General features: G+C 40.8%; 1 protein-coding gene across 1 annotated transcript in view; it reads left to right on the top strand.

Moving 5' to 3' along the window:
• PLXNA4 (plexin A4) overlaps window positions 1-13,799 on the top strand; it is a 796,616-nt gene that overhangs the window by 782,590 nt on the left and 227 nt on the right. Inside the window, exons 31-32 of the mRNA XM_075599345.1 lie at window positions 5,681-5,831; window positions 12,151-13,799. The exon at window positions 12,151-13,799 is cut by the window's right edge and continues 227 nt beyond it. Coding sequence (XP_075455460.1) covers window positions 5,681-5,831; window positions 12,151-12,246 — 247 coding nt within the window. The 3' untranslated portion in view covers window positions 12,247-13,799. The remainder of the gene's footprint in view (window positions 1-5,680; window positions 5,832-12,150) is intronic.

The following is a 13,799-nucleotide window of genomic DNA, read 5'->3' as shown; positions in this document are numbered from 1 at the left end:
GGGGACACTGTAGCCACAGTACATGTAGATTGACATAGCTGCACTTCATTCTCAATCATACTGCGATTATTCTTGATACGGTCTTCCCTGGTGCCCACTCTTAACACTCATGGGAGGTACATTTACTTGTTACTTTACTGACTTCATATTGTGGCCCCCTTCTTATTAATATTCTTAGTGTCCCTCTTACTGTGAGCCCCTGCTGAGATCCTGGCCTGTTCTGCGCAACGTTACGGCTGCTTTCCAACCCCTGCTTTGAAACTGCCACTTCCTCAGGGGGTACTGAATATTGTGGGTGGGGATCCACGGATGGGGCTGATCCCCAAACATCTTGGGGGCACTTCTGCTTGGCCCACTGAGGCATGTCTGCATTCCCGTTACTGGGACACGCTCTTCTCTCTCTTGGTCGTACTATTGGATCCTATCAAAAGGGGCACTGACCCTATCTGAAACACAGTAAAAGGGGGGCCTAATCTATGCTATACTGTGGGGCACATCTCGCCTACCTTTACTCTCTGAAGCCTCTCTCTTTGTTCCATGCTGGAACTCCCTTCCAGAATCCTCTGCTCCTGCCCTTTATATCTCCTATGAGCGTATCCACTACTCTCACTGTTAACTCCTTGTTCACTTTAGCAACCAACGCCAAGAGGGGGTGCGGTTACATTATTATTAATAATATAATGTATTTAGAATACAAAAACATTTCTTGAGCAGCTCAATAAAGGTAAAAGGATCTTAAAGATAGCAACAAAACTGTAACCTCTGATTAATTCATTTTGGGTGACTGCTAATTATCTGCAGTCTGTCTCACTGATTTTTAGTGACACTGATCTCAGGCTTCTATGCTAAAAAATCCATTTAAACTCCCATTTTTGGTCCAGAATCGCATTGATTTCAGTCAGGAGAGGTTGACATCACTGTATTTACATAACGGGTACCTTTTATTTAATTATAATCTTTTACTTAAATAGTGCCAGCATATTCAGCGGTGCAGTACAACGTGAGGGTAAGGACAGGAACATCAATTACATGCAACGTAAACCATACTGATACTATTGTAATGTAACGAGATCCCTGCTCTGAGGAGCTCACAATCTAATCTCAAAGAGTTTACAATGGGCAGCGTTATTCCCGTTCCGTAATTTTTATTTCCCTAGATAATTAGAAACGTAATATTCCCCACTCAATCAGACACTTAGCTTTTATTATGCAACACGTCAGCGTCCCATTTTAATAGATACTGTACCACCTGTTATGTCCCCAAACCCACCAGGTGCCACTGTGATGTGTATAGGACACCTGTCAGCTATTTTAGTTTATCAGACTTTAGCTGCTAATTATACAATTATGTATCATGTTGTAGACTTCTTTAGTGCAGAGAATGTCAGGAAGAAGACATGAAATATGCAAATCATTGGGTCCAATTAACTAGTTGACAGCAGAGCACAGATGCAAATGGCAGTGACTGATTACCGTCTTCGTCCCATGTCCGCCCAGACTAGGATTACACAAGGGACGAAAGACACTGAGATTACTTAATGAGACAGATGAAATGCACATTTTTAGAGAATATTATAGAACAGGGGGGCGCACATTGGGGTGACAGGGCAGTCACAGGGGTCTTGCGCTCTCCTCCCAGGCATTTAAATGACCGTGCAAGGCCTCTATAATACACTTACCTTCCCTTCCAGCAACGCGTCGTCATGGTAACCCGGCGCAGGGTGATGTGATGTCATGTTATCATGGGAACGTGATGTAACTTGACCCCACGCATCATTTGACGCCGGGGCCGAGCAGGCGGGGGGGAGGGGGGCTGCAGGCCAGGGTACGCACAGGGAAATGTTTGCGCACCCCTGCTATAGATTATCGACAGTATTTACGTGATCCTGTTAATCAGACTTCATCCATTGGAACCGGTTTCCATCAGGTTTGGTTTTTCAGTAAGATTGGGCACGTTCACAGGTATTTTGGTTTTGATTCTTAAAAAAAAATTGTGTTTTGGTTTTGTTGAAACTCGAGGGATTTAGAGATGTTTCACTAAAGATTTTTCTTGCACAATCTCAAAAGTTCACCCAGTTTATATTAAAGAAACCCCAGAGGAAAATGAAAAACGCATGAGCCTTTCTCTGTTTTGGCTTTGAAAATTCCTTTCAAAGATCGACTCCAACATCTGAATTAAGGTCGCAAAGTTAACATTTTGGACCCGCGAACCTGCCTGTCCGTACATTTTAGAATGCAGAAACATCGCATCAACTGACTGCTTATCAACAGTTTACAACTAAGCACATGCCCTTTTAGATATAATGATAAAATAAATAGATATACAGCTCAACCCGCTTATAACGCATTGCTTGGGGTCCAAAGAATCACATCGCGTTATAAGCGGATCGCGTTAAAAATAATGTACAATTGTATGCATTGTGCTATAAAGTATTTAAGACATCTATAATCGTGCTGTAAAGTATTCATAAATATGAACAATTGGGAGCCACGCGTGCATTGCGATATAAGCGGATTCGCGCTGTAACGGATCGCGTTATAACGGGGTTGAGCTGTAGCAGGACGTATCTTCCACATACTGCTGCGACACACTTTATTCGAGCAAATACCCAGTATGTACCTGGCAGATACCTGGAATGCGCCGCTCCTCACCTCTGACAAGCCCCGTTGCGTTTGCCTTCCCACCTGGGTTCATGCCTGGCTGACGGGCGTCTGATCTGTTAAATGATAATGATTAGGATTTAATAGTCTGCAATGCTTCGCGTGTCTACCAGATGGCATACATTCATGAATTGTAATGCAGTATATATATATATATATATATATACAGTATTGCAGCCAGCGGGAATAAAATGCTTCAATCCCTGCCTGGAAAATAACGCAATGCACTCGGGCAGAAAACAGTCACAAACCTCAATACACCCGGGTATACCCGAATTCGTGGGACTAGCTGAGCTCGAATAAAGTGTGTCGCCAGTGTATCTGAACATAGTCACATAATCCTGGCAAACCGCGGTGAATGGAAATGCCTTTATGGGAAGGCACAGGTGTAAGGATCGCTGGTCCACTGCAAAATACTTTTTTCATCTGTGGACACATGGAAAATACGATGCAGGCCCATAATGTATTTATTAAGGTGCGGCACACCACCGCTTAGTAAACATGGACCACCGTGTCTCTCTGCTTTTTCATTTTTTACATCCATTACGTTTGACTTGTATTAGACTCTTATTAACTCTTTTTTTTTGCTTTTATACTGTCTGCTTGTTGAGGCAAGACAAGTTCTACAGAACGACATTGTACGGTTCACCATGGAAACATCGTCTTTCCTGGCTGCTGTTAGGAGTGCGCACCGTATTATTTATTATTTATTTATAAAATATTTTACCAGGAAGTAATACATTGAGAGTTACCTCTCGTTTTCAAGTATGTCCTGGGCACAGAGTTAAGACAAATAATACATGGTTACAAGTACAGTTACATAAATGAACAGGGTGTACATTATATACAATACATTGCATGCACAGTTAAAGATAATATATATTATGGGCGTATGAAACAGTTACAGACCAGATTAAAATGTGAGACAGCCTTAGATTTGAAAGAACTTAAACTGGTGGTGGATGTGAGAGTCTCTGGTAGGTTGTTCCAGTTTTGGGGTGCACGGTAAGAGAAGGAGGAACGTCCGGATACTTTGTTGAGCCTTGGGACCATGAACAGTCTTTTGGAGTCTGATCTCAGATGATAGGTGCTGCATGTGGTAGGGGTGAGGGGCTTGTTCAGGTAGCTGGGTAGCTTGCCCATAAAGAATTTGAAGGCAAGACAGGAAAGGTGAACTTTGCGCCTAGACTCGAGTAATGACCAATCTAGTTCTTTGAGCATTTCGCAGTGATGTGTGTTATAGTTGCATTGGAGAACAAAATGACAAATTGAATTGTAGAGGGTGTCAAGTTTGCTAAGTTGTATGTCCCATGTGTTAAACAACACTGATTTCTGTTTCAATTATCAATGTAAAAAGCGAACTTGAAATCTTCCTTTGGAGGGACACCCATCCGTCAGTGAACGGGTTAAACATTACTCAGATGTGCTGGCATGTTATAGGAGGTCAACAAAGGAATAGGAGAAATTAATTTATATTAAAAAAAAAAAGAAGCAATTTCAATCTTTTACAGCATAAATGAATCAGTACTTCAGTAGTAGGAAATAACTTATTTTTAGACTAATATCATTTTGTGATGGCACAAACCCTGTGAAAAGTAGGCACTGAGTGGTCTCCCATTCTTTCATAAAATAATTGGGCTCTATCACATTTTACTTCACTTTAAAACTGGAGGAGCGATATCTTTAACAATACAAAGGGAAACCGGTTGGGTGATGCAGTCAGGCAGGAAACAATTGCATGTATACACCATATCCACAAACTAAGGGGTTGATTCAATTAAGACCAAAGCGACCATTCAGGCTGCTTTCGGTAAAAAAAACAAAAAACGGTTGACTTCAAGGTGGATTTTTGGCTGAAAACAGCCATTTTGTTCTTTATTTGAATTGGCCCCTAAAACAAGACATTCAACTAGCACAGACCTGGAGGAGTGGAGAAGGTCGAAAGAGTCTGTTCATGATCAGCCTCTGAAAGAGCTTTGCACGGCAGTGTCTGGCATAGCCTCTCATAAATAACTGCAGTTTAGAGGATATTCAGTAACTCATTGTCACCACTTGCCTTTTTATAGTATATTCAGCACCAGATAAGTGGAGGCTGTCAGAGCTCTTGGTTTTGTAAGTCTCATGATGACCTGCCTCTTTGTACACATAGTTGGAAGTTTACGTTGTGCCTTAAGGCCTTTAAATATTGTTTATACAGTATATTGCTTAGTTTTATACTGGTGATCTTCATGGGATCAGCGATTAATCTGCAAATATACTGTAGCACCTCTAGGAATGCACAGTAATGGCACCGCAGTTGCTTATACTGTACCTGCTTATTTATGTATGCTGAGTTTGTAATCCTATGCAATTTTGCAATGAATGGACGGTGCCATGTGGTTACACTTCATGGCACAGCCTGGCTTTGGTGTTCCATGCTGCAGGGAAGGGTTTACAACATCAGGTCAGGTTATGATCTAATACATCAAACTGAGCCTCGATCCTGTAACCAATATGTTTGTGCTACATTATTTTGTAGGGTAACATGTGCATTGTACCTATAAACTGGGCGGGACTTTATCCCAGTCTTCCTGCTGCGAAACTAGAGCACAACTGATTTGCAACCTGCAGTCTTTGATAATCCCATTTACTTGATGATCCGTGGCACTTCCAGGATTGATTGAGGTAGCGTTGATGTGGTTGCAACTGGCCTCACTGATGTGAAGGGAAGTAGGGGCTTCACTCTTTAGGAGCTTCCACCTAGGAAATGAGCAAAATTAGCATGACGTTGGCCTATGACATGCCGGCACTCATGGAATGTTTATGGAACGTTACAAGGACACTCAAATGGTCAATAAACCCCAACTGACCATTGTACCTTTTGCGCATGAACATAAAGTAGACGTTCTTCAAACTCAGTGCCAGTCAGTGTCTTTACTCACTGAGCTGCTCCTTCTCCGTTATGTTGATGACTTACTGCTGGGTATTGTTACTGTTACCAAGCCCCCAGTGTAGATGCTAACAATATTGCTGTTTGCAGGTACTACTCGGACATTGCCAAAATGCCAGTTATCAGTGACCAAGACATGAATGCCTATTTGGCCGAACAGTCTCGTATGCACATGAACGAGTTTAACACCATGAGTGCGCTCTCAGAGATCTACTCGTACGTTGGGAAATACAGTGAAGAGGTGAGATTTATCATTATTATTATTTCATCCCATGTGTTTATTACTCTTCTCCATAAATACAAACTCTGTCCTCCTTTCACCTATATCCTCTTTCCACCTTTCTTTACCCTTTACTGTACTTCAAAGTTTCCATTTTAACGGGCAGAACCCATGTAGACAGTAGGTCCATAGTAACATATAAACGCCGTTATGGGTTGGGTGACCAGACGTCCTGGTTTATATATTAAAAAAATATATATATATATACACACTGATATCGATATATATACAAGGCAACATTGTGGAAAAAAAGTGCATATTATATCATTTATCATAATGACCCTTTGGATTCTCAAGTCTGCGTAGAGATTCATATAGTGTAATAACTTCACGTGCAACAGTCAAATCTAACTTGTGAGTTTAAATCCCAAAATGTTAACGGCTTTAGCTGCTTCCTGGCAGGATACGTCCCATTGCACATACATCCCATTGCACATCACATCCCATTGCACAAACCATCTCAAATCTAGCAGGAAATACTTCATTCTAATTAAAAACTTACTTAATTATTGGCTGAGAAAAAATAATTGGCTGCATTAGCATAGAGAGATGCTTTTGCCAGCTCAGCTGCTAAGATCAGTGATGGAAAAAGCAGCCCTCCGTTCGATGTAAGTTTTAAACCCACTGCCTGTGCACAGCTCTTGGTTAGCACAACGAGTTTAATGACCACATACTATCTCGCAGCACATGGAGAGGGGGAGAATAGGTAAATGCAGTTACAGTATTCTCAAAAAAGGCATCATGATATCTCACTGTATCAAGGCCCCTCCCTGTGTGTTATGCCAGCACTGAGAATGCTGCCACCTGCTATAGGGCTTCTTTAGTCAGATAGCAGCCTGGCAGTGGAGTGCCGCTGACCCGAGCTACTCAACAATTCTAGGCAACGGCTTACTGACCTAGTCACTGTCCAATTGGGAATTTTACATCCCGATTCACTATTACCCTAACTATATATGGTGTAATTCAATGCAGCATGACTTCCCTTGGTGCGGCGTATGAATGGGAATATCTTGAATCCTGTGGAAGGGCAGTGCAGCCGCTGTAGTTTCTCACAGGTTTTCACAAGTGGCGGGGTTTCCTTTCCGGCATATTGCTATGGGAAGAGGCCTCCCGGGCCACTCCAGTTTTGGTGCTAAATTCTGCACTTTTTTTTCCAGATGGAGTAGACCAGGAGTGGCCAACTGTCCTCAAGAGCCCCACCTCCCCCTCAACAGGTCAGATTTTAATGTTATCCCTGCTTCAGCACAGTTGGCCCGATCAGTGACTCAGTTTTCGATTGAGCGACCTGTGCTGAATCTTGGATATCCTTAAAACCTGACCTGTTTGGGGCAGGGGGCTTGATGACTGGAGTTGAGTGTTCCTGGTGTAGACACTCCGCCGTTCCTGGTTTTCCGTCTCCAATTCTAGAGCAAGGTTAATTATTTGCAGCGGAAATCTTCTGACTTTAAAGTCGGAGAGGGAGAGAGGGAGAGAATGAATTATATAAACCATAATATTTCACTGTACATACAGTCATGTGAAAAAGAAAGTGCACCCTCTGAATTCCATGGTATTACATATCAGGACATAATAACAATCATCTGTTCCGTAGCAGGTCTTAAAATTAGGTAAATACAACCTCAGGGGAACAACAACACATGACATATTACACCGTGTCATGATTTATTTAACAAAAATAAAGCCAACATGGAGAAGCTGTGTGAGAAAAACTAAGTACACCCTTACTGCTTCCATAGGAATTAAGATGTTAAGTAGCAGACAAGTGCTGCTAATCAAATGACCTTGATTAATTGATCATCAGCAAGTGTGACCACCTCTATAAAAGCCGAAGTTTTAGCAGTTTGCTGGTCTCGAGTATTCAGGTGTGTGTTAACACAATGCCAAGGAGGAAAGACATCAGCAATGATCTTAGAGATGCAATTATTGCTGCCCATGAATCTGGGAAAGGTTATAAGGCAATTTCCAAACAATTTAAAGTCCATCATTCTACAGTGAGAAAGATTATTCTAAAGTGGAATACATTCAAGACAGTTGCCAATCTTCCCAGGAGTGGACATCCCAGCAAATTCACCCCAAGGTCAGACCGTGCAATGCTCAGAGAAATTGCAAAATACCTAAGAGTTACATCTCAGACTCTACAGGCCTCAGTTAGCATGTTAAATGTTAAAGTTCATGACAGTACAATTAGAAAAAGACTGAACAAGTATGGTTTGTTTGGAAGGGTTGCCAGGAGAAAGCCTCATCTCTCTAAAAAGAACATGGCAGCACGGCTTAGGTTTGCAAAGTTGCATCTGAACAAACCACAAGACTTCTGGAACAATGTCCTTTGGACAGACGAGACCAAAGTTGAGATGTTTGGCCATAATGCACAGTGCCACGTTTGGCGAAAACCAAACACAGCATATCAGCACAAACACCTCATACCAACCGTCAAGCACGGTGGTGGAGAGGTGATGATGTGGGCTTGTTTTTGCAGCCACAGGACCTGGGAACCTTGCAGTCATTGAGTCGACCATGAACTCCTCTGTATGCCAAATTATTCTAGAGTCAAATGTGAGGCCATCTGTCCGACAGCTAAAACTTGACCGAAATGGGGTCATGCAACAGGACAATGATCCCAAGCACACCAGCAAATCTACAACAGAATGGATGAAAAAGAAAATAATCAAGGTGTTGCAATGACCCAGTCAAAGTCCAGACCTTAACCTGATTGAAATGCTGTGGCTGGACCTTAAGAGAGCTGTGCATAAACAAATGCCCACAAACTTCAATTAACTGAAGCAACGTTGTAAAGAAGAGTGGGCCAAAATTCCTCCACAACGATGTGAGAGACTGATAAAGTCATACAGAAAACGATTACTTTAAGTTATTGCTGCTAAAGGTGGTTCTACAAGCTTTTGAATCATAAGGTATACTTAGTTTTTCACACATGGCTTCTCAATTTTGGCTTTATTTTTGTTAAATAAATCATGACACGGTGTAATATGTCATGTGTTGTTTTTCATCTGAGGTTGTATTTACCTAATTTTAAGACCTGCTAAGGAAAGATGATTGTTATTATGTCCTGATATGTAAAACCATGGAATTCAAAGAGGGTGCACTTTCTTTTTCACATGACTGTAGTTACAAATGTATGTATGCATTGTATTTAATATTTAGTAGCTACATGTTATAAGAACAGTAGTCTGCCCATATACATATATATTTTGTATAAGTAGAATAAACTATGCATACCTGGCAATGTATAGAGAGACAGGGTAATCCTTTGTTTTGTACCCTCAACCATGAAATGTTTCTGGAAGTGACACATTTACCACCAAGTACTGGGTAAACAAGAAGGAATTGAGCTTAATGTTTAAAATAAAAAGTAACGTACTGTACAGTATATACAGCAATTAGAAACAGTCACCATGTTATCTTTCGATGATTTACGTGTTGCATTAAAGAAAGTATTTTTTTTAAGCTTCATAAATGCAATCTAAAGGATTGGTATATCTTGCCGCTGGCAATGCTAATTATACCAGAGAAATCCATTATAACATCATTTTCGAAATCTAATTAAAAATGACACCGCAAATAACATCTCTTTTTTTTTCTTCTTTGCAATCCGCGTGCTGTAACAGTTATAATGACCACATAATCAGATTGACGATTTTAATAACAGGGGCCAAGTAATTTGCAACGCTTTAGGAAACTGTTCTACACACTCTCAAAAGGATTGAAAGCCACATATGGGGTGAATTATAGCAAAGTTGTAATTGATATATTGTAGATCTTAAATACTATAATTAGAAAGCAGTGCAGGGCTTGGAAGACACAAAATATTTTTCCCCATTTGACGCTTTCCCAGAAGCCGCTGTCATTGTTTTGCTTTTTAATTCTTTTTTTTTTTATACACATCTGGCAGTGTACTGTACATAGAAATTCACAGGCCCGTGCTCCTGATAGCAGAGTTTGTAGTCAAATTGCCGTGTACAGGGCGCTTTGTAGAAGGCGGCATCTGGGTGTGGATGAGCCAATGGCAGTACGAGAACATTACTTTTCCCTTCCAGCTCTTCCTGAGACACTTTTCCTCATTTGGAAGCCACTGCAGTCTACCTTGTTTTCATATTAAGCAATGACATGTGCCACTGGTGTAGAAGAGGTGCCACTGGTGTAGAAGAGGTGCCACTGGTGCCACCTGTGATGTCCTTATCTAGTCCACTTGGGTTTGTGACAATAACCCACAGAGATCTGGTTCACCAACTGCTTACTGTTGAAGTCATATACCCAGCTTTTTCGCATAGACTCCCATCTACAACTCAATACAGGAAAACACCACTCTGGCCATCTAGTGGCAGAGAATAATATAGCACTCTATGATTCACCAAGGGCTTGCAACCTAGTCGGCATTAACGGTCATGGACTGGAATGGTAATGCCGGATTAGGTGTGATACCCCGCATCGGAATTTAATGAGTCTCAGTTTATGTACTTCTCGTCACGCTCATTTCCACATATCTTTCACCCCTCACATCCCAAACGGAGGAGAATTACTACACACCTCTACAGACACATTAGTAAACTGTAGGACACTGTACAATGCCATCTATTAACCCACTATTTCATCGACGATAATTAGAAAATGTTGTATCCAAATATGTGTACTCTCCAAAGCAGCGGATTGCACCACGATCGACTGGGAACCACTATTTTAATCAATAGAATTAGGCGATTGCAGTATGATTGGCCGCTTCAGAATATATGGTACCAGCACCATAAGGGTAAGGTTACCCAGGGTTGTGATCCATCGAAATTACAAAACAACTGAGTCATTGCCATAAAAGAAAAGGATTCCCCGGAAAAGGGTTCCACTTTAGCTTCAGGACACATGAAAACAAAAAAAGGAAAAACCACAATCAGAAGTATTTAAAATACAATAAAAAACCTTGATTGAACTTGATAGGAAATACAATGACATGAAATAATGTCTCTTCAATAGGGATAGGGGAGACTTCCTGGTGATACTTCAAAATTGGAGAAAAAAACAGATATAGTCTAACACCATTTTATTAACAAATACTTAAAAAAAGTGATTGAAAACTCACAAACAGCCAGCAGTTTAAGGCATTGAGAATGATGCATCCAGAATCCACAAGCCGTCCTCCAGAATCCCTGGTTGTCAGTGTGGATCCTGCTCCAGCAGTCAGAGTGGTTCTTTGCAGGGATATACCAGCATTGGTTGATTTCCTGGTGCTGGTGCACAGACCAGGTCTCTCCCTCCGCTGTTTCTCCTTGCTGCAGCTTCAGTGCTGCCTTCAAACTGGATGAAGCTGCAATTTCCTCGATACGGTGGCCTGTGATGCCCAAAATTTGTCAGACCGGTTTCGCCCTTGGCTTCATGCGCAATGCGCCGGGGGAATCCTTGTCTTTTATGACTGTTAACTATAGAGGTTGGTGAATCACCTCCTAGAAACTCTGGCAGCAGGACTCCATCTTTTATGTGGGACTGAACTTTACATTTCATCTTAACTACGGTTGGCGCAACTATTTTTCTTTCTTTTAACTGAGTCATTGCGTTGGTCTTTTGATGTGGTTTGTGCAAGGAGGAAAAATACTGTAAAGTTTATATTCTGAAATGAATATTTATGTCTGACTCACTAAAAAGTCGTTAGCGAACTGCCTCAAACATTCTGCAGAACTTTCACCAAAGTGCCAAGTCTGACTGCGCCCTGTGGACAAATCTAAGTATTATGTGGGGAGACTTACAAAAGCAGTAGGGGGCAGAGTACATGTAATAGATGGCAGTGCCTGACCACAGTGGTTGGTAAGTGCCTCTGTTGGTAGCAGTGCTCATGAGTCCAAGCTTTTGAGATGCTTCATTCAGACTTTATTGGAAGATGGTGAGAGAAGGTGCTTTGCATATAAAGAATGTGAGGGAGTTAGAGTAAAAGGTAGTAGGTGAGAGATGGAAAGATGGAAATAAGACCATTATGAGCATAGTGCAGGTTAGTGTATAACAAGAATTTCACCACAGTAATTTTACCACCATTTATCAGGTATAATATCTTAAATGTAGTTAAACGAAACTCAAAGGATTGCTACAGTAGGTTTCTCTGGAAAATGTGAATATCAACATTTTATTAAAAAAAATATCCTCCATATGTCATGTCTTGAAAAATGGTTATTCTCCAGAAAAATATTATACGCACACACGCACACACGCACACACGCATACACACACAGACACACACAGCTGGTTTGGTGTGGATATCTAAATATTTTCCTTGTTTCTTTAACAGATCTTGACAGCTCTAGATCAAGATGACCAGGCCGGAAAACAAAAGCTTGCCTACAAACTAGAACAAGTCATTGCCCTGATGAGTATAGACAGCTGAAAACTGTCCTTCCAGGTTACCCTGGGAGGGATAAACCAAGCCGTGCCTCAATCAAGATCGTCATCTTTACCAAGTGCAAGTTTTGATTGGCTGGACGCAGGGTCTCCTCCTGATCCGCTTCCTCCACTTCCTTCCATGAACCTCATGGATACATCAAAAAGTCCTGTGGATTAAGAGAGGGAATTCAGTGGGGCTAACTTTGGCACATAAAGACATTCTGGTTAAGACGTCTGCTCACAGATAAACAATCACATTATCAGTATCAATATGGGAAACTAGAAGGTCTTATCTGCTTTGCTGCTTGTACTGTAGCTTCCTTCCTCGCCATAACCTGGTATGGATGGAAAAATGAACCCAGTATTATTGCATTTTACCTAACTAAATTAAAAGATGGAAACCTTCTTTGGCAGAACAAGGCATTTTTGATTTCCCAACACAGTGACTGGGAACGTGTCTTCACAGAAACAAATGAATTTACTTGGAGCATGAAAATAAGAACATGTAAAATTAATTCTTTAATCTCTCAGAGGCAGTCAGTAGTGAGAAGTCATCTTTTTTTTGTTAATTTGTCAATTTTTCTTTAGTATTTAAAATATATATATATATTTTGTTGTTTGGGTATCTCGACAAAAAAACAAAAATACATTTAATTGTGAGTCTTGTTCCCCGTGAGACGAAGATTGTAAACTTTGTTTCCATTCTCACAAGAAGCTAAAAGTGTTGAGTACAGTTAAACTGACGAAGCAAACTGATAGTCTGGACTATTACATCTCAAAAGTACAATATGGTGGGTTTTCAAGTGAAATTACTTTTCAAGTGAAATTACTTTTCAAGTGAATATGAATTGCGATATAATTGAAGTGGAGGGTTATTGGGGTTTATGTATTAATGCAGAATACAGTGTACTTTGATGCACTGCTCCATTGTTCAGTGCACTGCTGCATCAAATACAGAGACCGTTTCATGTATCTGGTACAGATTGCTGGACACCACCCGTCAAATTTAAAAATAATAATCCGTAGGTCTTGCGACTCCTACTTAACTCCTATCCACAGTCCCCAAATTGTGAACTGACCACATGGGGCAACAATTGGAGGTAAGACCTTGATACAATGATGCCAAGAGGCAAACATTAAAATGATGCTTTTTGCATTCATTTTAATACAAAATTGTCTTAATACACAGACCCCATTGTCTTTGGCTCCTCGGTTTCATACAGCCCTCAGGCCAATAAATTGTAGTCCCAGCACCATTTCGGAAGATAGGACATTTGAACATTGAATGTAATTGTTTTTGGTTTTTCCCATTTAGAAGTTTGTAAACCCGATTTGTTTGTGCTGAACAAAAAAAAAAAAAATCTCATAAGGATTAAATGAATTCAGAAGGCTTGCTATACAAAAGTCATGTCATGTGTTTTATAACTGCCATATGGAAAAGGAGCACAAGAAACCAATAATGAAGCAAAAAAAAGAAATACAATAAACTCAGCACAATTTTTATGTGGCGCTAGAAATGAAACATCATGTTGAAAATTGTAACCTTATCGGAGAACA

This window comes from Ascaphus truei, chromosome 5 (genome assembly GCF_040206685.1).
Source record: "Ascaphus truei isolate aAscTru1 chromosome 5, aAscTru1.hap1, whole genome shotgun sequence".
Classification (NCBI taxonomy): domain Eukaryota; kingdom Metazoa; phylum Chordata; class Amphibia; order Anura; family Ascaphidae; genus Ascaphus; species Ascaphus truei.
Note: the sequence above shows the minus strand (reverse complement) of the source record. Positions and strands in the feature narration are given on the sequence as shown.